This window comes from Molossus molossus, unplaced genomic scaffold (genome assembly GCF_014108415.1).
Source record: "Molossus molossus isolate mMolMol1 unplaced genomic scaffold, mMolMol1.p scaffold_m16_p_14, whole genome shotgun sequence".
NCBI lineage: Eukaryota > Metazoa > Chordata > Mammalia > Chiroptera > Molossidae > Molossus > Molossus molossus.
This window is the reverse complement of record NW_023425349.1, coordinates 21,880,452-21,906,379: the sequence shown is the minus strand read 5'-3', so window position 1 is coordinate 21,906,379 and position 25,928 is coordinate 21,880,452. Positions and strand designations below refer to the sequence as shown.

The window sequence follows — 25,928 nt, the reverse complement described above, 5'->3', positions numbered from 1 at the left end:
TTAGGGACTGGGAATGACGCCATGTCATAACTCCAGACTTTCGAGCAGTTTTGCAGCGAGATTGCAATAAGAAATTCAACCCATAAAACATCAGGAGAGAGATCGGTAGAACGTTACAGTATTTGCTGGAAATGAAAATGCGAACACTTTGCTGTGGGCTTTAAAATGCCGCAAGTACATTTGGTCTTGGAGATCAGGTTACATGAGTTCTTGAATCTTCGCTTCTAATTTTTTAGCATCAGCTCCACAAAATTCAAAAATCTGTTCACAAATACACAAAGGTGAAATATTTATTGGTTCAAATGTTGCAAAGATGTCGCAGCTTTACGGAGTTTTGCTCCTGCTTGAAAAATCACCCTCTACTCATTTTTATCATCTACGAGACACGTTAAATAGAAATACGCATGCAACACATTAAATTAGTGATGTTTTAGTCGGGCACCTTTTCATAATTGTTTATGCTAGTGTTTTGCAAGAGTTATGTAATTCTCCATCACATTCCTCTAAACTAAGATCTAAAACATACAATGCTGTTGGAATGAGGAAAGCTAGTCATTGAAATATCTGAGCTTTTATTCATTGGTGTCCAGGGCTTGCTAACTCATATACACCATTTCCTGGAGTCAAATGGCTTGTGATTTCCCGTTCCCTGCCTTTGCCCAGGTAATATCGCAACCAATTGCTTCTAAGCAGCACGTTCTCTTTTCAAATATTCATGTCTCTAAACCAGGATGCATTTCACAGCGGATGGGAGATTTTATTTGCAACACTATCCAGTAGCATATAAAATAATGGTGCATCTGTCAATGAGCATCTTATATTGGATGAAATGAGGAAGTTAAAGATGTTACTATTCATTATCATTTCAGTACCAATTGTCTGAGGTGGCTGGAGAGAAGGAACAGTGTGGGTAAACTGAGGCTGGGATTGGCTGAAAACTTGAGTTTTCAGCGAGGGAGATTTCAGCAGCCAAAAAATAGCGTTTGGACTTTGGGGCAGGGGTTGGAAAAGTTTAGAGCTGCCTTTGATGCCCAGTGTGTGGCAGAGAAGAAAGCATCCCCGCATCTCATGATCCTGCTTCCCCAGCATTCAGTCTGGGTGCTGTCTGTGGGCACTGTGGTTCATCCTATTTCTTTAAAGTAAACCCCGGTCTTGTGACTCTGTCTTGATCCCACTTCACTTACCGGCTTGCCCACGAATCCACTTCTATAGCAGCAAATTGCTCTTTTGAGTCTTGAGAATAGGGTTACCTAAGTGTGGGTGCAGAATTTCATGCTTTATCTGGGTTGTCTGGTTTACAGCCATCTCCTCTCTCAAAGTTCTCTTGCCCTTGGCCACCTGGGAAGGAGGGTGTCAGGAAGGGTCTGTGAGAGCGTCTCTTTCCTAAGAATCAGGTGGCAACTGGACGGTGGCTGTAGGCATGAAGAGAGTTTCACACTCCTCTGAGGTTAGAGCAGGTGCCAGGACAAGGAGTCCCGGCAAGAACGTGGGCAGGGCCTGGCCACCTGAGTGACCAAACTTGTCAGGGAGCAGGAAAAACATACTAAGCTTAGCTCAGTGACCAGAGTGCTGGGTCCACTGCCAGGAAGCCCGGGGCCACGCGGGGCAGCACGCTCCACGAGGCTAGAAGTTGAGAGAGAGGGAAATACTTTCTAAACATCTTTTCACTTGGAGGCAGCAGGACCTTCCTAGACAGCTCAATGGGGTCTTAAAGGAGCTTCATCCTCTGTCCCTCACCAGTGCCGGTGGAATGCAGGGTGTGAGCGGTTTGGGGTTCCACCTGTCTCAGCCTGTCCTTCCCCATTGGGGCTGGAAGCAGGTGTCCCTAGGTCTGCAGTCCTTCCCTTGTGGCTCCGTCTTAGATTCCTATCCCCTTCGCCTCTGCTCCAGCAGTCGCTTGATGCGAGTGAAGGCACATGTAAGGGCTGAGCAGAGGAGACACCGGCCAGGAGGCACGGGAGTTCCCGAGGCGTGTCCGTTCCCCATGACCACTGCACGTCATTCTAGACAGTCCCCTGGACCCCGGCGGGCCACAAGAAAATACTTTTGATATCTCTATAGTGATGGCTGGCTTTAGTGGATCTGATTGTGCCTGCTCATTTCTGGGTCTCCCTTACCACCAAAAGGCATTGTGGAGCCAAAGAGAGTTTGGGGCTTCTCTTTTGGGAGAAGACTGCCCCTCACGCAGGATGGCACAGGCTCTGGGAGGAGGTGGTGAGAGGGGAGATTTCCAGGGGAGGGTGATTTCCATGACCATGGAGTCATGACAGCCTGTGCTGTGACATCGGGCAGCCACCAAGGGCGGCCAGAAGCCACGGGTGCAACACGAGCCTTGGCTGCTGTGGAGTGAACTCGTCCTTCTAGATCACTGAACCCAGCACAAACCCATCACCCACCCTGTCACCTGACCTGGGAAACCAAGGCCACATTTAAAAAATTCATACACATCCAGGCGATGCACGAATGATGAGCACACAGCGTGGAGAGTTATCACGAGAGAGCGCGCGTCTACACAACCAGGTCCAGACCAGGACACAGAGCGTCACTGGTCCCAGACGCTGTCCCCCGCCCCTTCCCGCTCATCGCCCTGTGCCCAAAGGCGCCGCCTTCCATCCGCAGTGCAGTCTGCTTGGAACTGCTCTGTGTGGCTATGTATGTATTCTCCTGTCTGGCTTCATTCACTCAACATGAGATATTTATCTCTATAAGTGAAAGTATGCTCATTTTTCATTTAAAAACAAATTATTTTCTTGCATGACTATAACACAATTTATCCATTTAGGCTAAGAACAACAGTGATGCTAGGAACATTCTTTTCCACTTCTTTGTGGGCACACCTTTGGGGACATATGAACACTCATTTCTGTGGGGTTCGCGGTGTCCCTGACAGTGGATGACAGAGTTCAGCTGCAGGAGGGGGGACCCAACAAGCTGTCAAAGTGACGGCGCCCATTTGCACTCTGCCGGCAGAGAGGTCAGGCATTCTGGTTGCTCCACGTGTTCGCCCGCACTTGGTTCTGCCCCTCTTTCTCCTGTTAGCCATTCTGGTGGCTTTAGGTGGGATTACCTTTGTCACTTATTTGTTTCTCAGTCTCCAGTCTTGTGCCCCTAAGGTCCCTTCTCCCCGTTGAAGCCCAAAACGCACACTTTCAGCCATGCTATCCCTCTTTGTAGAATTCTTCAATGTTTCTCCATCATCATCAAATCCAAGCTTCTTACCCGGCTCCCTCCAGTTTGTCCACATCTAATGCTGCTCCGACCATAACTCTGAACTCTAGCGACACTTTCTAGATGAACTCACTTAACAAACAATCAGTACCTACTATGAGCCAGACAAACAGGCAAAACACCCTCACGAAGCTCATTTTCTAGTGATAATTGAGTAATTGTGTACCATCATTATACAGTCGTCCCTTCCACTTCGCACTTCGACTTTCGCGGCTTCACTCTATCGCGTTTTTTTCAAATATATTCATTAAAAAGTCGATCGAGACAGTGAAAGTGATACAGCGCGCTCGGTTGTCTGAGTCAATTATACACCCCTGTATTACAACTATAATTAAAATTACTGTACGTATGGGCTGTAGGCCTATGTACTCGAGCACCCCAGGAATCCAACGCCAGGTGCAACCGCTAGAGTCTGGAATGGATGAGCCACGATAAACGAGGGATGTCTGCATTATTATCAAACCATTCCCGACACATACCCATGCTATTTATAATTCTTTGGGTCTTCCCATCTTTCTCACTTGCGAATCCTAACCATCCTTCAAGCATGAAGCCTGCCCTGAGGTCCTTCTCGGGGATCTCCTAGTACCCTGGGCATTCCGCTGTTCTAGAAATGATCTTGTCATCTTCCTTCCCCATCAGGCCCAGGATGGGAATGGACCTTATTTTTCCCTCCATATGCTTAGTGTCTAGCCCAGAACCTTACACCCAAGTGCTCTGTGAATGAATTTCGTCCAGAAGGGAGTTGAGCAAAGCTGATTTCTGGTCATTGAAGTACAGGCCTGAGGCCCTGGGTAGCGCTAAGGTTCAGGCACCGGAAGGTACACACTTCTCAGACTGTGACCCAGTTTATCCTTCCTCTGTCCCGTCTGCCAAAGGCAAGTGTTGCCTATCTGTCTCCTTGTCTAGCACAACTCTGCACACAGCAGTTTAATGAACACAGTTACTGCAGGAGGAGCAGCTCAGACTGAGAAGAGCTTATTTCATAAGTAGTTTTTTAAAAAAGAGATGCTATATACAAGGCAACTAGCATATTCTTTCTGCCCAAAATGTTCTCTCATTTTACACTGACTGGCTGCGCCTGTCCAAGGCACCCTCTGCTCGGAAGCATCAAGGAGCAATGCTTGCTCCTCTATCCCCAATGCCTGCCTGTCCCACGCACCGCCAGCATCTGCAGGATTGCTGACGACATTTACAAGCTCCAGTGCACAGAGACCGCTGGGATACAGCAGCTGTCTGTGCATAGCAGGGACACCTATGTCCAAAGGTCAGTGTGAAACAACGTTTCCTTGGACAATTTCAAAAACACATAAAGGATAATACTTTCCAGGTCCCTCCATGTCATCTCAAAGGATAAGAGATCTTTCTTTCTTACGGCTGCATAGTACTCCATTGTGTATATGTACCACAGCTTTTTTATCCATTCATCTACTGATGGACATTTGGGCTATTTCCAGATCTTAGCTATTGTAAATAGTGCTGCTACGAACATGGGGTACATATATTCTTTCTGATTGGTGTTTCAGGCTTCTTAGACAAACCCCAGAAGAGGGGGGGGGAGATAAACCACAGAACTTATATGCATGTGTGCATGAACAATGGACATGGACAACAAAGCTGGAGACAGGGTGGGGAGGGACTGGGAGGGGGGAATCAGTGGGGGGGGGGGGGAGGAGAAACATCCGTAACAAAAACAAATAAATTAATTAAAGAAATACACATAAAGATCGACTAACGACTAACAAAGCAAATGTCCCCATTTACCTATCACCCAGCTGCCGAAGACATTAAATCCTCTACAAAACATCTATTACTGTTCCTGGAAAAATGCAAAGAGGCTGGGGACAGTGATCCCTCCTAACGAATGGGCTTCTGACAGTATAAATGAAGGGATCTGACCAATATGCACTCATAGGACAATTATAATAAAACTCCTTGGCCCCTGGATATGCAATGTGGTTGAGTGAATATTAAAGTTACATTTGGACCAGCTGCATGGAAGCTCAAGTATTTTTCAGACATCTTTACTGAGTTAAAAACAATGACAACAGCAGCAGAATCCTCAAAGCAACAGCAACATTACAAAAGAAAAAACCCAACCAACCAACCAACATTTTGGGGGGGGGGGGCGGATAGCTGTAGAAACGTTTGCATGCACAATACAATTTTGTAATCTGTAATAGTATGATGCTCCTTTTCTTTACACAGGGTCTATTTCCTAAGGCAATAAGTCTTATTAATAAGATGGGGAGGATCTGTCTAGCCAGGGAACTTTTAAAAGTCCCCCAAACTTCTGTTGAGAGGGGGACAGTGGTAATGACTGTTTGCTCCCAGCTCAGCCATTTCTCTGACTCTGCCCAGACCCATTCCTCCCCCAGGTTTTTGCACACTTCCCCTTCGACTTTCACAACATCCAGGGCAGATCTTGCGAATGTAAGCAGCTTAGTTAAGATTTTCGGAGTTGAGCAAAAGTGAACCCAGAAGTCAGGGCCTCTTTGAAACTATTTCAAACAGCTTGGACTTACATGGGCATAAATTCCAAGAACAGAGCATGGGAAAGCAACCTATTATCTCATTTTTGGGGAGGTAGTCTACATTGGCCTTTTTCTCAACTTGTTCCAATGGTGAGATTTCAGTAAAAATATGGATTTACTTTCATTTTCTTGTAGCTGATTTAGAAACTCTGCCTACATATGTTTCTTAGAGCCTTGGTGGCATAAATGACAACTACGGTGCTTTTCTCCCCCGATGTTAGAGGTGGACAAACTTGTGTAAAGGGGCTGATACTACCTGTTTAAGGCTTTGCAGGCCGGATGGGCTCTGTCGAAACCACTCAAGCCTGTTATCGTTGTGCGGAAGTGCCCGCAGATAATGTTTGAACAAATGGGCATGGTTGTGTTCCAGTAACCCTTCATTTACAGAAACTGGTGGGGGTTAGATTGGGCCTGGGGTTGTAGTTTGCCAACCCTTACTCTCTGCCATCAGCTGAAGTTGTTGAGGACAGACACGAAGCTGCCCGAAAGCTGGTGACTCAGGACAGCGTGGCTTTCTGTTGACGGGTGAGGGGGCAGGAGTCTAAGGTGGGAATGCGTCTCCAGCCACCCTGGGACAGGGGAAGGGGTTTGGGACCCTGGCTGGAGGAGCTGTCGTTGCTGGAAGTATGGGATGCCATGTAGGAATGGTTTGGGAGCTGTTTCCTTTGATGGCATAGGCTCCTGTTCTCATGTTTCCACTGGGAATCTGCTCAGCTCTGGAGTGCGGGAAATCTGCTTGTTTTCTTTCCCGATGTCCCTCTGGACTGTGTGTACCTCCTCCTCCCCCGCCTTCTCTCCAAGTTCAGGGTGAGCTTATCTGTTAGACCGAGACAAAGGAAGGAACTCATGTCTATTTCTCCCTTTTGGTGTGTGTGTGTGTGAGTGTGTGCGTGTGTGTGTGTGTGCGTGTGTGTGTGTGTGTGTGTGTGTGTGTGTGTGTGTTCTGCTAAGGGCCAGGTCTGCTCTATGACCGCTGTTCTTCCAGAAAGCACACCTGAAGTGGGCTGAAGGTCTGCTTTCTACAGACAGGTCTGGAAAACACTCACCCTCTGACCTCACTTTTAGGGATCAAGAGTTGTGAAAAGCAGTAATATCTCCTTCACTTGGTGGGTAAGTTTCTCTTCTGCTGCCCCCAATTCTCCCACAGGGAGGTCATCTCAAGGCCTAGGGACAACAGGAAGTCTGTTGACATGGGTCCAAGTCACAGCCTTCAATGAAGACTATTTGGCACTATTGCTAAATACTGCTAAAGGTGATATGTGATTTTCCACATGACTCCTTGTAAGGAAAGAGTTAATGCAGGAGATCCGGTAGCTCTCCATGCATGTCTCCAAGAGACAGGATTTTCACCACCCCCCAGAAAACGTGGCCCTTTGTGTTAGTGATTGAGGATTTTATTATAGGTACCTGGGGTGAAGGACCATGACACACTGACTTTGTGTAAGCACCAAGACTGATGCTGATGGTTTTGGTCCCGGGGTCCTGAGTGTCCACTGGCATGGCTAGTTGTGTAGCAAGGGTTGCCTAGCATGATATATCTGTGAGACCGGTCCCTACACAAAGTCCTCAGACCCTGAGACAAAAGCATCCCTGAGGTAGAGACAGTCTACACAAGTCCTCAGGTTCCTCGCTAGAGAGAGTACTCCTGCGTGTCCTCGGACAAGAAGAATCCCAGAAGTCTGTGCTGAATCTCCCTGGATTCAATGCATAACTTCTGCCTGCTGCTTGTACTCTGCGTTCTTTCTTTTAAATCCTCATTTGAGGATATTTTTCCATTTATCTTCAGATAGGGTTGGAGAGAAAGAGAGAGAGACATCGATGTGAGAAAGACACATCGATTGGGCCAGAGACAGAACCGCAACTGAGGTACGTACGTGCCCTTGACCGGAATTGAACCCGTGACTCTTTCTCACGATTCTTTGGTCCATAGGTCTAACTGCTGAGCCAAACCGGCAAGGTTTCTCTCTCTCTCCCTCTCTCTCTCTTTTTTTAAAAAATATGTCTTTATTGATTGATTTTTTAGAGAGAGAGAGGGAGAGAGAGAGAAACATCGATGAGATAGAAACATCAATCGGCTCCTCCTACATACCCCTTCCTGAGGATCGAGCCCGCATCCCTGGCGTGTGCCCTGACCAGGAATCAAACTAGGACACCTTAGTCCGTGGGATGATGCTCAATCCACTGAGCCACACGGGCCGGGCTGTACTCTGTGTTCTTTGCTGTGATAAATCTCAGCAATGAGTACAACCTGTTACTGAGTCTTGTAAGTCTTGCTGGACAATCACCCAATGAAATACTTCCACTGTCAACCATTTAAAATTCAGAGAAGAATGGGGCTGGGACCGGAGCGTAAAATTGCAGGGGTGCCAGAAACTCAAGATTCAAGATACAAAACATTTTAACAGATATTTTTGAAAGTATTAAAAATGGATGCAAAAATCCACGATAAAACATCAAAAATTCAAGTGAAGACAGGACTCCGTGCTATGCTTGGAGTATCCTGCCTCACCCTAAGCCCTGCCCTGGAGGAACGAGGTGCAAAGTAATTACTGCCGTTCGGTTTGCTAAAGCTCGGAGCTCGGAGCAGCTCTTTCGGCAACGGCGCTGAAGGTGGTAAATGGTGATAAATGGTTTCTGCACTTTTCCTACTTTCCCTCCGTCTCACTCAGTCCCTGTCTCCTCCAGCCAGTTAATCCTGCCAATGGATCAGCTGCCTATGGGGCTGAATGTCACCCCTTCTCGGGACCTGTACCCTTTGGAACCCTGAAGACCGTGTGACAGTTCTTTCCCCTCCTCCTGCAGACCCTCTGTGTCTGAAACAATCCTCAGCAGGCTGGATGGCACTGGGAGGTACTCCTCACCGCTAAGATGACAGCGTAAATGGAGACTGCAGTTATTCAAAGAGCTTTAGAGATGTCTCATAACCGTTGTTTCCAAATTTCTATGTTTTTCTAAATGTTCAGGAAGATGGGCGCACAGGTAGATCCTGGGGCTCTGCCAGCAGCTACGTTTTGTAGTATGTACCAAGTCCACTGCTCGGGCACTTTATGAGCATGTTCATGACCATGGTTCAAAGACACGCGATCTAGTCCCTATTTCACAAAGCAGGAAACTAGCCTCAAGGTGGTGATAGCATATTCCCAAGGTCACCCACCAATAAGAGGCCCAACCTACAGCGGTCTGACTCCAGAAACGACAGAAATTAACTGCAGACACTCTTTTTAGAGGGTGGGTCAAGCATTACTTTTTATGAACTTGAATTGTGAGCATTTGGGAGGGTGATTATCTGGGGAGCAACATCCTCCCCACTTACTGTCCCTGCCTGACCCTTGAGGACATGAAGTTTGTGACCTCTGCTTCCAACACTGTCCTCTTTCCAGCACACAATATTGCTGCCTACTTGGAATTCTTTTTCCCTCTGTCCCTACTTCGAGGAGGGTACTTGCGAGAAGTGACTTCCACAGCCTCAGCAGAGCCCTTTGCATCATTCATTCACGGCTGTCCTCTGAACTCTTCCCGTTAACTTAAAACAACTCACTTCTTAAAGTTCTCAAAGTGGGATCTCTTTTTCTCTCCCTCTCTCTAAATCTCAGTCATAAATGGGGAAGGCAGAGGGTATCACACACTGAATACAAGAGCTCAGTTCTTCTTCTGAAATTACTCACTTGGGAATCACTCATTTATCATCTACTCATGTATCATCAGCTTTACGAGCGGACTGAGTGCGTCTCATTCTTTCAAAGAATACAGGGTGGAGCCGAATGCTGACAGCAGCCCCTGTACGAGCAGTTGGCCCAAATTTGCTAAGTCTGTGTTACTTGACCTTCCCCTTCTCCATGGACATACCCCAACTTTGATCTGGAACCGACGTTATTCACCAAGGAGATCTATCGATCGGCTTTAGAGGCTCATTGCATACCCTAGTATTATATGCACATTTCAGTTTATGTGCATGTTGCTGGAGAGTTTATAGTCTTTATTGGTTTCTAAGAGGGTCTACAAGCCCAATTTATGAACTACTTATGATAGAATACAGTATAATATTCTAGTTACAAAAACCAGCCCAGGTTTTGGATGCCACACCTGGAAGACACCACAGGAATGCACTTTTATTATTTTTTTTAAACCACAATTAATCTGACTGGAACATGATGTGATGTCTCAGATGAAAACATGAAGGAACACAGCAGGAAGGAACAAACGCACCTTATTTATTACCTATCATAGGCTTTGGCTATGCTGTGTCCTAAAACTGAGAAACAATGATAGCTGTTGTTCATAGAGCATCCCTGCCAGATGTTTATCGGGCCTCTGGATGAAAACTTCCAGCCCTGAGAAATACCCATTGCACACCACGGCCGTAGGTCATTGTTCTATAGTTGAATTTGTGTTAGCTTTTTGATGTTTTAGTTTGCTTATATTCTATATACCTTGAAAGTATTTGAAATGAGCTAGAATGCCAGAGAACTGACTAAGGGAGGCTAGAGTATTTGAGTAGTAGAGGTAATGCTGAGATTCTTGGCAGCAATGGAAAAAGAGAAACCCAAGAGATTCCCTAAATCTTCTGATTGAGTGCAAGGGGATAGATCCTATTTTCAAGGGAAGCAAGGATTCTCCAAAGTGCATGTTCTAGGAGAAATGACCATAAGGCTTTCTGTACAATGTACATTTAAGAAAGAGCTAATGGACAGTTGTTCTTTGTCAGCAAACAGAAAGATTCGATCAAGATGCGGTGGGTGCAACGGGTTTAGCAAGTGGAAAGCATCCTCACGCCTGAGATGAAGAGGCGAAGATAACAAAAGGTGACTCGAAGAACTTGACATGTAGGTAGGGGAGGGTTAGAGTGCATATGTTAAATAGCTTCGATTTTCAAGTAAAAGCTCGAGAGGGAATAGGTAGTCTTACTTTTGTGGAAATATTATTTAAATCTATTGCACCAATTATATGACAGTAAATATATGCAAACACGTAGGAGCTGAATATAAAACTCTATAGCTAGCATGGCATGTTAAATGCTTTCCTTCTTCAAAGAATTTTTTTTTCTTTACTGATTTTTAGAGAGAGAGGAAGGGAGAGGGAGAGAGAGATAGAAACGTCAATAAGAGAGAACATCGATTGGCCGCCTCCTGCATGCCCCCCAATAGGGATCTGGCCCATAATCTGGGCATGTGCCCTGACCAGGAATCGAACCAGCAACCTCTTGGTGCATGGGTTGATGCTCAACCACTGACTGAGCCACACTGGCTGGGCCAAGGCTTTCATTCTTTATATTGCAGACAAAATCTTTACAAAGCTTAAGCATTTTTTTTTTACTTCATATATATATTCTTCATATCACTTTTTAAATTGGTACTATTTCATAGAATACATATATCATAAATTTGTTTGCCATTCGACTAAAAAAAGGTATTTAGCTTCCTTCCATATTTTATTAAAAATAATATTACAGTTACTATACACGTAGCTGTCCATTTTTCCTTGAGGTATTTCTGAAGCAAAAGTTCCCAAGAATAGAATAATTGTGTGAAAGGGAATTAAAGTTTGCTTCTCATAACAGGGTTGGATACGTTAGACACAACCATCAATGTTCTTGGCCGTAGACATTTCTACTGAAAATTACTAGTCTTATTACACCCCAAGTACTTCAGACATTTCATTCCATTCATATCTGCACGATAACGACTATCGTAACATACTGGGCACTTAATGAATGTCAGGATGGGTCTAAAAACTTTAGTCGTGTTAGTTCATTTCGTTTTCACAACCACTCCGTGAGCAGAAAACCTATTACGATCCACGTTTTTACAGCCAGGGAAGCGAAGATACGAAGAGGTTGTTACGTAAACTGCTAGGAAGTGTTAGCTCCGGTTTTGAGTTGTGGGAATCTGCACCGCCCACCACGAGGCCATACGGCCCTGTGATCGTTCTTGGTCGGCACTTCCCCAAGTGTTGTTCAACACGTATATGCATTTGTATGGGAATCTCATCATGTCCTCTTGTGGAAGATTCTTTTTGAATGGTTCTGCCTCAGACAGAGATAATAGTGGGATATTTCTTATGGGTTTGGACACTTCAGATGGTCTAAATGGAAAAATTTATTATAATGCATGGATTTTAAAACTCCTTGGCAATATGTAAAGTTCGGAAACTAAGAATGACATGGCTAAGTATTAAAAATAAATGCAGTTGTTTCATCGATCCGGGATACTCCAGTCTTGCTTTTAGACACTGGTGGTTCTCTAATCTATTCCAGTTATCATGGAAACATACCTTTCGGGCTTGCTTGTACATCTGAAATGTGGGTACTACTCTGATGTGACAATTCTGGGCCAACTCCTGGGAAGAAAAGAAATGGCATGAGGTCACAACTACCCTCTGTCTGTACCAAGCATGGGACTTGCTGGTTCTCGGGAGGCCTGTCAGAAAGCGCAGGGCTGCTGACACCTCCAGATCCTCCCGCAACAGCTGTTCTAACATGTCCTGCAGCTCCCAGGAGTGTTCCATGGAAAGTGACTGTGCCCAGCATTCCTGAGCTTTTCCCCGGAGCTCTCGAGACCGCTGACAGATGGAGGCCCAGACAGGAGGGGCTGGAGGACTAGATGAGCTCGATTTAAGGGAGCTGAGAGCTTGCAAAAGATTGCAGAGGGCCCCAGGGGGTCCCGAGGTGGAGAGAGACTCACAACAAAACCAGGAAGGAAGAAAGGAAGAGTGGAGGTGTCTTTGTAACTCGTGCTTGAGACAGGGGGTGATGCCGTGGTCTAGCACCTTAAGTAAGGCTTACATGTTTCTTTTCTTTCTTTTTTAAAAAGCCTATTCCTCTTCACTGCCCATCTAAGTGAAAAATTTGGAGCAAAAAGACCCAAGAAAATTATGAACATTTCAGTTGTTTTAATCCATTACAATCTGCTTTCAATGTCAGTTTTTATTGATTTTGTTTAGAGTTGAAAGAAAATTAGCTACCACAGGATCAACAGAATTAGGCTTTTCTCTAAAATATACTTATCACTTCATGGGACTAAATCTCTCCCCTGCCACCTACCGCGCACACACACACACACACACACACACACATACATGCACGCACCCCATTAAATGATAATTTCCATGATAACAGCAATGACAACAACTGATAAATAAATTGCTATCAGGAAAGAAAATTGTGCATTTAGTTTAACCTTCAAAGACTAAGAGCTACAATCAAAAAGGCAAACAGTAATGTGCTAGTGAGGACGTGGGGAAATCAGAACACTCCAGCGTTGCTGGTGGGGAGGTCAAATGGGCAGCGCTCTGGAAAATGGTTTGTTGGTTCCTTAGAATGTTAAACACTGAGCAACCGTATGACCCAACAATTCCACTCTAGATACATACCCACGAGAAAAGAAAACATTAAAGAGCAGAATGGGTACATAGCAGGCTTTTTGTTATTCTAAAGTTCAAATTCAATCTAAGGTATGCACAGGTCACTAGTTAATGTTACTTTTCCTCATTATGCATTAACAAATGTTAGGAAGAATAATTTTGCAGGCACACTATGTATATTGATAAGGTAATTTTGATTGAGGTCCTGAGGCTGATTATTTTGGGGGTGAAGGATAAGAAAGGAATTCTCTAGGGACATAAAAGAAGGCTTTCCTGAAACTTCTGTTTCAGCCCCCCCCCCCCCACCACTCACAAAAGATACAGCAAGAGGAAAGTAAGATATATTAAAATATCTATAATGCATTGAATTAGAAATTGATTAATAACCTATTACAAGGGTGAAGATAATTTTTTGCCTTGCGAATCATTTTTCGTCCAACCAATTGGTATTTTCTGCCTCCAGCAACTCCACTGAGCAGGTTTCCAGGGCGGAGCCCAGAGCAAGTGGTGAAGAATGCTGGGATCGACTAGTGAGGTCTGGCATAGTATGGGGGGGCAGGAGAGCCCCATATTTGCTGTGTGTGAGTTTTTTTTTTTTTTAATTTTTTTTTTTTTATCCTCAGCCGAGGACACTTTTTCATTCTTTGTTCAGATAGAGCAGGAGGGAGAGAGAGGGAGAGAGAGAGAGAGAGAAACATCGATGTGAAAGGGACACACCGAGTGGCTGCCACCCGCATGACCAACCAGGGCCGGGGACAAAAGTACCGAAGTACGTGCCCTTAGCGGGAACCGAACCCGGGTCTCTCCGGACCGCAGGCCGACGCTTTAACCGCTGAGCCGAACTGGCCAGGGCTGAGTTTTTTAAAGTAAAATAAAACATACCAGAACATTCTGAGGGAGTTTACTTGACTTTAAAGTGACCATAATCCCTGGGACAGTGCTCTCAATGACATTTCGTCCACATGGAAGGATTTAAAACTCTTACCTGAGCATCATCGACATCCACATTGGCAAACATTACATTTTGGTATTGCAGAGACATTGCCTTGAAAAATAAAAGAACAAAAATCTCCTATTAGCTTAGTGTTAATATGACATCACACACCAGCAGTATCTTTTGGCAAAACCAAGAAGGGAACAAAAAGTCGTTCAAGACAGCTAAGCACACTGGCGTCTCAAGGCTGCTAGAACTCCAAAGCCCCCAAGTCGAGGGTCCGAGGATGCCAAGGTCAAGCAAAGGTCAGTGGCAGAACCACAGTCTAAAGAACCAAACTCAAGATTAGAGTTTCAGAGTTGGAAAAGGACACACACACAAAAAAATCATGACATGCACGTGGTGAACCCAGACTTCCACTGTGTGATGGAGGGGGAGACAGCAGCTTTTCCAGGGGGGGAGCCTGTCTTCCGTGGGCTGAAAAATACAGATCTCTGAACCAAATACCCAAACTCTGCCTTTACTCTCTCTTGCCCGGCTTTTTGAAGGCGGTGATGCTGCTGGTGGTGGAAGGGTCATCTGTGCTGCCCATTAGCATCACTGCTTTCTGCTCCCCCGCCATCCTCTGGGCGTTGCCGGGCACAGGAAAGGGTTTGCAGATCCCTTGCCTGCTGTCTTCCAGTTGGACTCTGCCTGGGGAAGCATTTGCAGGACAACGGAAGGTGAGGAGGCTGGAAGAAACAGTGCTCTTCTGCTTCCGTTTTGTTCTGGAAGCAGTGTTTTGGCAGCAGCGTTGACAGTTGGCATTAATGTCAGTGGCAGTGACAATGGTCTGGGGGACAGTGGACACAGCAGCAGCAACAGCCTGTAAATGTCAGCTCCCAGTTTGGTTTGGTTTCCAGACAGCTGTGTTCATACTTTAAGGACACTTAATTGCACATTGATTTGCTTGCTTTAACCTCATAGTTGAAGCATATTTAGTGACCTATTTCAAATGGGACCTCTCTTTGTCTCTTTGAGGGTGGGGTAAGGTACGCTGAGCTTGGCCACGTGGAGACATGAGAGATGGAGCTGTCACTGAGGGCTGTGCCCGCGCAGGAGGAAGAAGCGTGGCACGGGGTGAGGAGTGAGTATGTGCACAGTTCTGTGGTAGGCTTCTTCCCAGTTCTTTGTCTATGGATTGCGGCCGAAGTGGGAGTTCCTTCTTCAGAGGCTCATTAATTACGATGGTGAAATTGGAGGGAAAAGGCTTAGATAATAGACACAAAGGCCTTTGAAGTTTTAGAATACTTTTCAGATAAACACGATGTTGACTTTGATTGGCAGCATTTCCATGCCTGGCAGGAAAATGGTGTCACCCAAGAACCCCAGGGTGATTAACTTGCACTTTTCAAGTTTGAAGCTATAGGGATATTCCCCCATAGGAGCCCTGAGAATGGGTTAGACCTGTGGACACCTAATTCCCAGGATCAGTTCTACTAAGTTTTCAGAGCCTCCCACGTCTGTCAGGAAATCCACAAGGACGTGGCAGTTATTATTTTTATATCAAGTAGTAGCCAGAAGATATGGTAGAGATACGGTTCCTTTCTGGGTTGGCATTCCCTCAAGGGCATTGCCTTCCTTCACTATCCCCGCTCATCCACCCAGGACCAACCCTGCCCCACCCCAACAACAACTCTTTCTTTCCTCAGCTCTGCTCTTCCTCATACATAACCTGTTACTTTCTGGTCTTAACTCTAAAATGTCTCCTGAGATGGATCCTGCCTTTTTTCTCCTGAAACCACTAAATCTCAAAATTTGAGATTATTGTTCACTTTGGGTTACCAGCCTTCAGTCTTTCCAACCCATTCTTAAACAACACTGACCAAAGTATTTTCTAAAACCCACATTTGATCATGGCAAAACCCTTCTTAAAATGCTTCTGACTGAACAGCAGCTTAAGTTACTACACAAGGTCCTTCTTGATCTGACCTCAGCTTCCTCTGTGAAACTCATTGTTGCCATTTCCACTGTGTACACTGGAAGTGAGCCTTGCAGACCACTTGCCTTCCCTGATCACACCGTGCAGTTTCTCAACAAGTCTGTAACCTCTCCTTTTCTAGAAACGCTCTTTTGGGGGTTCTGTGCCTGGTGATCCTCTCAGCCTGGGGTCAGGAAACTATGCCCTGTCACCCAAAGCCAGCTCTCATAAATAAAGTTACATTAGGACATAGTTTACCCATTTTTTTTGTGTATTGTCATTGGCTGTTTTTGTGCTACAACAGCAAAGCTCAGTAGTTATGACAGAGACCATATGGCCCTGCAAACCTGAAAATATTGATTTTCTAATGTTCTACAGAAAAAGTTTGCGACCCTTGCTTTTAGTCATCAAATAGGATTGTGGAATTTACTTAAGACTTAAGGTTTTAAATCACTTTTTAATAATTTTTGTTGTTGTTCAGATAGAGTGGGAGGGAGAGAGAGGAAGAGAGAGAGAGAGAGAAACATCGGCGTGAAAGGGACACATCGAGTGGCTGCCACCCACACGACCCAACTAGGGCCAGGGACAAACTACAACTGAGGTACTCGCCCTCAGCGGGAACCGAACCCAGGTCTCTCCAGACCGCAGGCTGATGCTCTAACCACTGAGGCAAACCAGCCAGGGCTTTAATTTTTTATAATTCACCTTGTTCTTGTTGCAATACCTCCTTTAGCAAAGACGCTATGGGTTGTAAACTTGTAGTTTTTGAGTGTCTAAAATATCTTGACTTCTTCCTTCTTCTTGAGTAATGGTTTAGCTAGCTAACTTCCATTCCACCTTGCTTCAGAACTTAGAAACGCAAAAAGGTAAAGATTTCTTGGACTCCCTTGCAGCTAGAGTTCTAGAGTTCTCATTGGTTTTACCAGTGAGATGCATGCAGGTGAGACTTGGAAGGCAGAAGTGAGACAGGGGTACTTCCTATTTGTTTTTGGATGTTCCTGCTTGAAAGCAAAACATGGGTACTGGAGGCAGCAGCAGCTGGCAGACTCAGGGATCCAGTGTCGCACATCAGCTTCCTGGATGTCCAGAGGCAGCTGTGGCAGCAGTAGTTTCCTGATTCCGGTTCTGGTTCCCTGAGTGCTACTCTGTTTTTTTTTCTTTTTCTTCCAGTGGTGGTTCCCGTCCTCCCTCACTTCTGAGTGGGTCCGTGGTGTTCTGAAAGAGTTGTTCATGGAGTGCCAGTCCAGAGCCCATCCATCCAGACTTCCAGTGATTTCATAAGCATGAAATTTCTTGTATTAAAATCCTTTTCTGTCTAATTTGGTTTCTGCTTCCTGCTTTGATCTCTGACGGATAAAGTGAACTAGAATAAATAAGGCCTTTTCTCCAGACCCCTTACATACTATGAGTTTTTCAGAAGAATTGCACACATAATACATGAATATATTCTTTTGCAAAAGTTCAAACTGTACAAGAAAAACAAAGCAAAGCATGAACTTCTCCCATTCACAACCTTCCCTCAATTTTTGCTCCCTTTCACAGGAAAAAAAAATTGTTTGATATGCATCCTCTGCTCCCTTTTCTCTACACATAATATATGTATATATATATATAGATATAGATAGAGATATACACATACCTATATAGTTACACATACATATATGTGTCTATTTTACATAAACAGAACCGTACGATATAAATTTTCCTATATTGAACTCTTTATTTAATACTATGCTGTCTTCGAGACTTATGCGTCTACTTGATTCTTTTCAGCATCTGAACAGTATTTCAAAGTGTGGATGTACCAAAATTTATTTAAAAACTATGTTTGCATTAGTTGGATTCCACGAGAAAACAGATGACCATTCAAATGAGGCTACTTCGGGATGTTTGTCTCCACAGGGCTGACTGGAACTAGCAATAATGTTAGGATGTGCGTAGGAGCGGCTTTGGGAGCCTGGGCAGAGCAGCAGAGCTGCGACCACTCACTCTCACGGCCCGGAGGTACGCAGGGAGAGGTTCCCAAGCCTTAGATTTCATTGTGCTTTATGAAATGCCTCCGGTTGGCTGTTGGAATTTGATCAGCTCTGACTCTGTGGTACGTGAGCATATTTACACTCCTGAAGCTGAACTTTGGAGATTCTCTTAAAGTTTTGAGAGTCTGAATAGAGGGGTCTGTCACATATTACAATGTTCCATTTGGACATTCTAAGAATTTTAGGCATAGAATAGATAATCCTATGTCATGTAGCCAAATTCCTTATTTGGATATATGTTTATTTTAAATTAAATGTCAAAGGTTGTGACTGTGGATAGAATTAATTTAGGTGGATTCAAGAGTTCAAGTCAAAACGGTTAAACTGTTAGAAACCTCACTGGAAAGAAATCAGAATGCTGTCACTTGTGTAGTGAAATCAAAACTACTTTATATTTGAAGGAATCGATTTCACCAACTTGACCGTCAATGTAAAACTTTTTCACTTGAGAAATGAAAAGAAAATGCCCTAAATTTCTTTCTGCAGCATATTATATAGAAAATAAATAAGTCAAATGTGAAATCTTTTATATGAAGCAATAGGAAAATTAAATAGATAAAACATTGTATAGACATTAAAATTATAATCTGAAGACCCTACAAAAACCTGAACCAATGTGTATGTGGAGAAAAGATCTGAATATAAATATACAATTATATTCTACTAAGTAAAATATTTTACTAAAATATTTTCTAAAGTAGATGAAATATACAAAAGGAATATGTAAGAGATATGATTTGTTCTGATAATAAGGTTGACACATTAGTTTATTCTTTTATGTTATAGTTAATAACAAGTATCACATTTATCTGGAATCTATTCCAAAATTTAGAAGTTCTGAACTCAGGAACTTTGGTAAAATGTTATTCTTATGAACAATCCATTCACGTGTACAATCATCTCCTTTTGCACATCTTGATGTCCTTGCAGAATTATCCACAGACAGAGTCTTAATCTTTTGATGTGTGTACTAATTAATTTGATCTTGGTATATTATCTTCAGGCTCATCAAGATGTTTCAAAGAACTATGATTCCATAATGGCTCATAAGTGCCAAACTTTTAAGATTTTTCTGGGGAAAATATCTGGGGACTTTAAAGTCCTTCTAAAACTGTGAACTAGCGATTGAGGATACTTACATGAACAAGAGGACAGATCCTTTTGCAAGGACCACACCATTTTGCTGAAAATTCAACCACCACAAGTTTGCATCCGGCAGCTTTCAAAACCGTTTGGAATTCATCCTGAGACCAGAACATAAATGAGGAAATGTGCATAACCACAGAAACTCATGAAGTTTTGCAAAGAATAAAATAACAGGTTAGCTCTTAAAAACCTTAACCAGGTTCCCCATCTCATTGTTCTCCAGGGGGCCCAACCTGTCCCAAATGTCCCCGAGGTCACATATATGTACTTACAAGTACCCCACCCCCCAAATTAGGATTGTTGGTAATAGTTGTAGACCTCTGAGGAGAAACTGAGACTGGCCAGTGAGCGATGAGGGGTGGGGAGGGAGGGTACATGGCTGTTCAAGGTGGACATCTATATTTGATTTTTAAAACAAGGACATAAACATGCATTAATAGTGAGATTTGAAAGGAGAAAAACAGCCCTGGCTGGTTTGGCTCAGCGGTTAGAGCATAGGCCAGCGGACCAGAGTCCCGGGTTCGGTTCCTGCTAAGGGCACGTGCCTCGGTTGCAGTTGGTTCTTGGCCCCAGTTGGGGTTGTGCGGGTGGCAACCACTTGATGTGTTTCTCACATTGATGTTTCTCTCTCTCTTCCTTCTTCTCTCCTGCTCTATCCGAAGATAAAAATGCAAAAAAAAAAATGTCCTTGGGTGAGGATAAAACAATAAATAAAGTAAAAGGAGAAGAATTAATCTAACACCCTGAATCACTTGTATTGTTTTAGGAGAATGATCATTATTAAAGCTATTGTCACAACCATACATTTAAGGATTTGACATGTTTCTTGCTGAATGTCTTAAGTGACTTTTCATCAACTGTCTATATCATCTAAGTCAAGCAAGGTTTCCTTTCCTGGGACCTCAGATCACTGGCTCTATATTTGCTTGTTTATGAACAGTGACAGTAGGTGCATGGTTTATCTCCCCAACAAGCCCCTACAGAACTCAGTCCTGATTCACTCCTGTACCTCCATGGACCCTGACATAAGCGATCATGGGATGTTTAGTTAATGAATGAATGATTTGCTAATATCTAGTGTTCTGGTCATCACTTTTCCTTTCTGACTGGAATTGCAACAACAATAGTTAACTTACTCTGTGCCTGGTATTCTCTCCCTTAATCTTTAAAACCACCCTATGGCGTATTACCTTTGTTTCACAGATGAAAAAATGAAAATGGATTAATTTTTCTCATGGTCAACCAATGGTGAGTAGTGGATTGCTATCTAGGCAGCCTGACTCCAGGGTCCATTGTCCTTAACTGCTACACAACGTCTCTCCTGAGTGCTTTATAGCAATGGGGCTCCATCTCCCTCTCACAGGCCCAGCTGTATCACGTGCTCATCCCTGGACCAATCATTATGGTGGGGTCACCAACTGGATTACGGCAGGCAGGACCTAGCACTGGAATAAGGGAAGTGGTAAATCCCATACATTTGCACACTGCTCCATAATAGGGGTCTTCACATGTGCATTGCCACTGGGTTAGTTTCAAGCAGGTGAAACTGAACACCCAGAAAAGTTACCCTGTGTTCCTTTAGCAGCAGCTTGAGGACTGCGATTCCAACCCCTGCGCCGTGAGAATTTTTAAAACATGCCAAACCAGACTAGTCAGGGGCACTGGCCCCTTCTCCTTTAGACTGCCAAATTAAAAAAATGACAATAGCTAACACAACAACAGCCATCCAGTGCGAATAAATCAGAATCGTACCTATCATTTTTGTCAGATCGGCAAAAAAAAAAAAAAAGTTTTTTCTGGTGTGCCGCAGAATTTCAGTCATTAGTTTGTGTGCCCTGAGATGAACAAAGGGTTACAATGGCTGCGCTAGGGTGTGGGGCGATGAGCTTGTCAGAGGGCCACGCCAAGCCTCCACTTCTCATTGCTTCTGAGTTCTACGGTAGATGCCACCCTCACAAGTCCCAACACCCTCCACAGCTCAGTTGCTGGCGTGCAAACTGGCCTAGCGGGCTGAAGGGAGGCCCCCAGGAGGTGTGTGGATTCAGTGCGCACCTAGGAGGCTGCTCCGTGCCAGGTGCGGGACGCACTGCTAGGACGCGGCTGTGGACAGAAAACAGACAAAACATTCCCTGCCTCCATGGAGCTCACATTTCAGAGGGATAATGATGGTAAGAATGATGGTAAAACCAGTAGGTAAAATGTGTAGTGTGTTAGGGATCATTACTAATAAGGAAAAAAGGAGGAAAATAAAGTAGGGAGACAGGATGGATTATAATTGTAGTTTGTGTGGCCAAGGCCCATCTCGGTGAGAAGGGGGCATTGGAATAAAGACAAGAAGGAGAGGACAGGCCCTCAGGGAGGTCTCGGAGGAGATGCAGAGGCTTCTCAGGATGGGAAAGCTTCTCGGGGGACAGGCTAAACTGTGAGATTCCTAGAGAATTTTAAAAAGCAGCACCAGAAGCATTAGCAAATGTGTACTGTTTCAAAACATTTGCTTTGATCAAAGTTCCATGGCAACGCTTCCTTTCAGTCTAGTCAGTCAAATATTTTGTACCCTCTGTACAGCTTTGTTTGGGGAAATGTTAAAAGTCTAAATCTGAGGGAGCTGGTAAACCAGGCTCTGCCCTCTCCCTTCGTCCAGCTCCTGCCCCGCCTGTGACGAAGCCAGGATTCCAATGCCCACTCCACCCCTGAGCGATACAGGACCTTAGCTTCTCTTCGAGAGGCAATTTCTTTTTATAAAGAAAGAATGAGCCCTGGCCTAGATCTGTATTTAGATTTGTTGTGGTGGTAACATTGGGCCATGGATACAAGGTAGCTTTATAAAATACCACCTAAGGAATTGCTGATACTACTGCCCATCATTTTTCCTACCCCGTTGCACAGGAATATCTATTTTGTTATCTTTCCCAGAATAAGAGAAATATATGGACTCTTGTACTTCCATAGAATTTCCCAGGTACAGCTAAGGGAGAATCCGTGTGATGAGGTACTGAACAGGATATGTTAGGGACCAGGCGGGATCCAGCTAGAGTCAGAGCAAGAAATGAGCATCAAGGAGGAACAAAACCCTTTCTGATCAGCTTGTCCCTTGGTTACTCTCTAGATAGTGCCACCCTCGAGAAACAGCATGAAGAACAAGAATTTTAAAATCTCCCCTTGCTACAAAGCAACTTCTTCAAGTTGATAAAAATCTGTTCTCAAGATGGTCTCCTTTGAAACAGTCAATGAAGCCAAATAAATACTTGCCCAGTCTTTAATTATCTGCACCATGATTTACACCTGGGAATTGCTGATGAAACTCTCCAGTTGGTTCAGTTGGCTAACTGCAGCTGCTTCTTATTCATTGCAGGATGTTGGCTGGAATATAAGGGTCACTTCTCTATGACATCATTGAACATGACATCTGAGAACCTAGAATGTTGGCAGACTTGGAACTAATTTTGTTTTTATGCCTTGACAATTAGTCGACGTGTGGTCAGTCAAGAGTCAGCCAACTGTGGGATCAATGATGCCTGTTTTTGACCTCCGGTACCTATTTCCATGCACCCACCTCCTTTCCCCAGCCTTGCAGCCGAATGAGAAATAAGCAAGGTATTAGTAAATACATGACAGCTATTTTCATTTAACATTTTGAAGGGATTGTTTTGCAGTAGAGGGAAACACTTAATCCTGTAATAAGTTTCCTGTAAGTTTGGTGTTATGAGTCATAGATTCCTTAAACTCTGTTATTTTGCTTGAATTATTTAAAAGGTAAAGAAACTGCCCTGGCCAGTTTGGCTCGGCGGTTAGAGCATTGGCCTGCGGTCCAGAGAGACCGGGGTTCGGTTCCCGCTAAGGGCACGTACTTCGGTTGCAGTTTGTCCCCGGCCCTGGTTGGTCGTGCGGGTGGCAGCCACTCGATGTGTCCCTTTCACATCGATGTTTCTCTCTCTCTCTCCCTTCCTCTCTCTCCCTCCCACTCTATCTGAACAAAAAATGGAAAAATGTCCTCGGGTGAGGATAAAAAAATAAAAAATAAAAAAATAAAAATAAAAGGTAAAGAAACTTCACTTTTTTGCACTGGATCAGGTGTTGAGATGCATTTTCTGGAAAGGCTCCAATAACAGTGGAGCTTCACAGACCCCATAAGATCTTTGTTGCGTATTCTTTTTCTTTCCTTTATTGATTTTAGAGAGAGAGGAAGGAAGAGGGAGAGAGGGCGGGAAACATCAATGAGAGAAAACTTCCATTGGCCGCCTCCTGCATGCCCCCCACTGGGGATCGGGCCCACAACCTGGGCATGTGCCCTGACCGGGAAACGAACCGGCGACCTCTTGGTGCATGGGTCGACGCTCAACCACTGAGCCACACCGGCCGGTGTGTATTCTTAGCTGACAAAAGCAGTGGCAGTTTGCCAAACACTGCACGTGGGGATTTATCATTTTTCAGAAGTTAGTGTCAGAAAAAAACACACATCCAAATATGGCCATGGCCAGTGTTCCCCAAATCATCTTCAGAGCAACAAAAACAACAACGAAGTGAGAACTAACAGATTTCTATCTTAAAGAAAGAACAGCAAAATCTTTTCTGGTTTTCCTATCCACCCATTCAGTCTCTCAGGATGAGCTCCCTGCCTTTCCTTTCTTTATGTGTTAAATAAGATATAAAGTATGGCCCTGGCCGGTTTGGCTCAGTGGTTAGAGCATCGGCCTGCGGTCCAGAGAGACCCGGGTTCGGTTCCTGCTAAGGGCATGTACCTCGGTTGCAGTTTGTCTCTGGCCCTGGTAGGGTTGTGCGGGTGGCAGCCACTCGATGTGTCCCTTTCACACTGATGTTTCTCTCTCTCTCTCCCTCCTACTCTATCTGAACAAAAAATAGAAAAATGTCTTTGGGTGAGGATAAAAAAAAAAAAGAAAAAAAAAGATACAAAGTATGACTATTCTTTTCATAGCCATTGATCAGGCTGGTTTTGTAGTGAGTATCTGTCAGTTGCCTCCCTGCACCCATTTCTTCCACTTTCCACCAAAAACATACTAACTTTTCTGAGAGCAAACTGATCCCCTCTCCGTGTGATAACATCAGCTATGTGGTTGGTATGGGATTAATGTAGCCCTAAAACCGGAGTGGGACCCCGATTACCTTCACCCAACCAGCAATCCCATCTTCAGGCGAGAAAGCAGGAGAGCCAGAGGAAGCAATTCCTAGCACTTACGACAGGGGAGTTAAACTTCTCTCCTCCTCCTAGATACACACAGAAAGATGCTGGTGCGCAGCTATTCTAAAACACGCGGGAACCCAGTCTCGGTGTGAGGCCAGCATTTCAGAAAGCAGCGAGGACACCTAAAAGAAATCCGAGTTTTTGGGAATACCTTGACCTACTGGATTAAGTATTGCCAGAAACTCAGTCTAAGACTGGAATTCTCATTTCTTCCATCGGTAAGTTCCTTTACAGTTTACATTGGCTCAAGTCAGCATTTCGGATACTTACCTGGAAACCATTCAGATATAATATTATAGAAATTTCTCCACTTGGGCCTAATTGCAAGAACTATGACTTAACATTGTTATTGGCGTTTAAAAATTTCTTACATAAGGTGCACATGGTAGAGCAAAATCTGACTTTTGGATCGAGGAAGTTAATTTCCGGCCTCAATATGTCCAGGTTCAAAGTAGTCACCAACGCTCGGAGATCCCACTTACCCGCCGGCAGCCCAGGGATCGAAATCTGCGTCCAAGCCTCCCGAACTGCTTCATAGTTAGCAAGGGGGACCGTGGAAGCAAAAGGAGCCTCGGACTCACACATGTTATTTTCCCACTTAATGGTATCTGAGGGGCACTAAACTTGGATAAAATCACCCGGTTTCAAATGTGTGTGTTGCTGTTGTGTGAGACCGTGAGCAAATCATTGCTTATCTAAGCTTCTAGTTCCTGCTCCGTGAGATGGGGATCACGCTCACCTCACAGGGGTAAGGTGAGGATGAACAGACATGAAGTCCAGTCAAGTGGGTATGGTTTCCAGCCGAAGCCCCCAAAGGCTAGCGTGCTCTCCATTCCGCCTTTCCACGTTCACATTGCAGAAAAGGCTTTCCTACCCCAGAGAGCAGAGGAAGCAAACAGCAATTCCACGAGCTCCCGCCTGTGCCGGCAGAACTCGAAAAAAGAAAAGAAACATGGATTGCAACAAACTATCCACAAGCCTTTCAGGGCGCCCGTAGTGTTGGCGGACATTTATAAACTGGAATATTTTAGGAAAACACAAAGCCTCTTACTCATCTTTAAGAAAGTTGTAAGGTCTGGCCACACTGGGACTTGAGTCTGGTGTTGCATGAAAGCTGTCACGTGGGGAGAGAGTGGCCGCCCCTCCAGGGGGTGCATGCTCCGTCCAGTTGACCCTGTCCCCACTGTCTCCTTATTACTTCGGGAACTCAAGGTGGAGTGGCAAAAAGATGCCATTTTGTTGTGGGTGTGCAGCTCTCTTTCTTCTATTATAATAATAGGCATTTGAAGTATTTCTAATGTGTGTGTCCACTGTCTGCTTTATTCTTCCCTCTTTGCCTCTGTGGCGCTGTCCTTAATGATACGACTTGCCTGGTTTCTATTGGCTTTCGAGTTTAAGACCCCTGATTATGTTGCTTCTACCATCACAGCCAGGGATTTTGTTGATGGTTGCATATTGAAGATTTATCATCTCCTTCTCCTTTTTCTTTTCTTTCTTTCCCATCTGAGAAGGAAAGAGGATGCTGATACGT

General features: G+C 44.5%; 1 protein-coding gene across 1 annotated transcript; it reads right to left on the bottom strand.

Moving 5' to 3' along the window:
* Window positions 1–198: 198 nt before the first annotated feature.
* On the bottom strand, window positions 199–22,470 carry TXNDC8 (thioredoxin domain containing 8). Its single transcript, XM_036262055.1, has 5 exons — window positions 22,447–22,470; window positions 19,191–19,295; window positions 14,107–14,166; window positions 12,033–12,098; window positions 199–261 (listed from the first exon to the last, which is right to left on the bottom strand). The coding sequence occupies exons 1-5, from the start codon at window positions 22,468–22,470 to the stop codon at window positions 199–201; spliced, it is 318 nt and encodes a 105-aa protein (XP_036117948.1).
* Between the last annotated feature and the right edge of the window lie 3,458 nt (window positions 22,471–25,928).

Coding starts and splice junctions, on each gene's coding strand:
- TXNDC8 (XM_036262055.1), bottom strand. CDS start 22,470: ATGGTGCAGATAATTAAAGACTGG. Junction 14,167..19,190: donor GGATCTGTCCTCTTGTTCAT/GTAAGTATCCTC, acceptor TTATTTTTCAAG/GCAATGTCTCTGCAATACCA. Junction 12,099..14,106: donor TGGATGTCGATGATGCTCAG/GTAAGAGTTTTA, acceptor TTTTCTTCCCAG/GAGTTGGCCCAGAATTGTCA.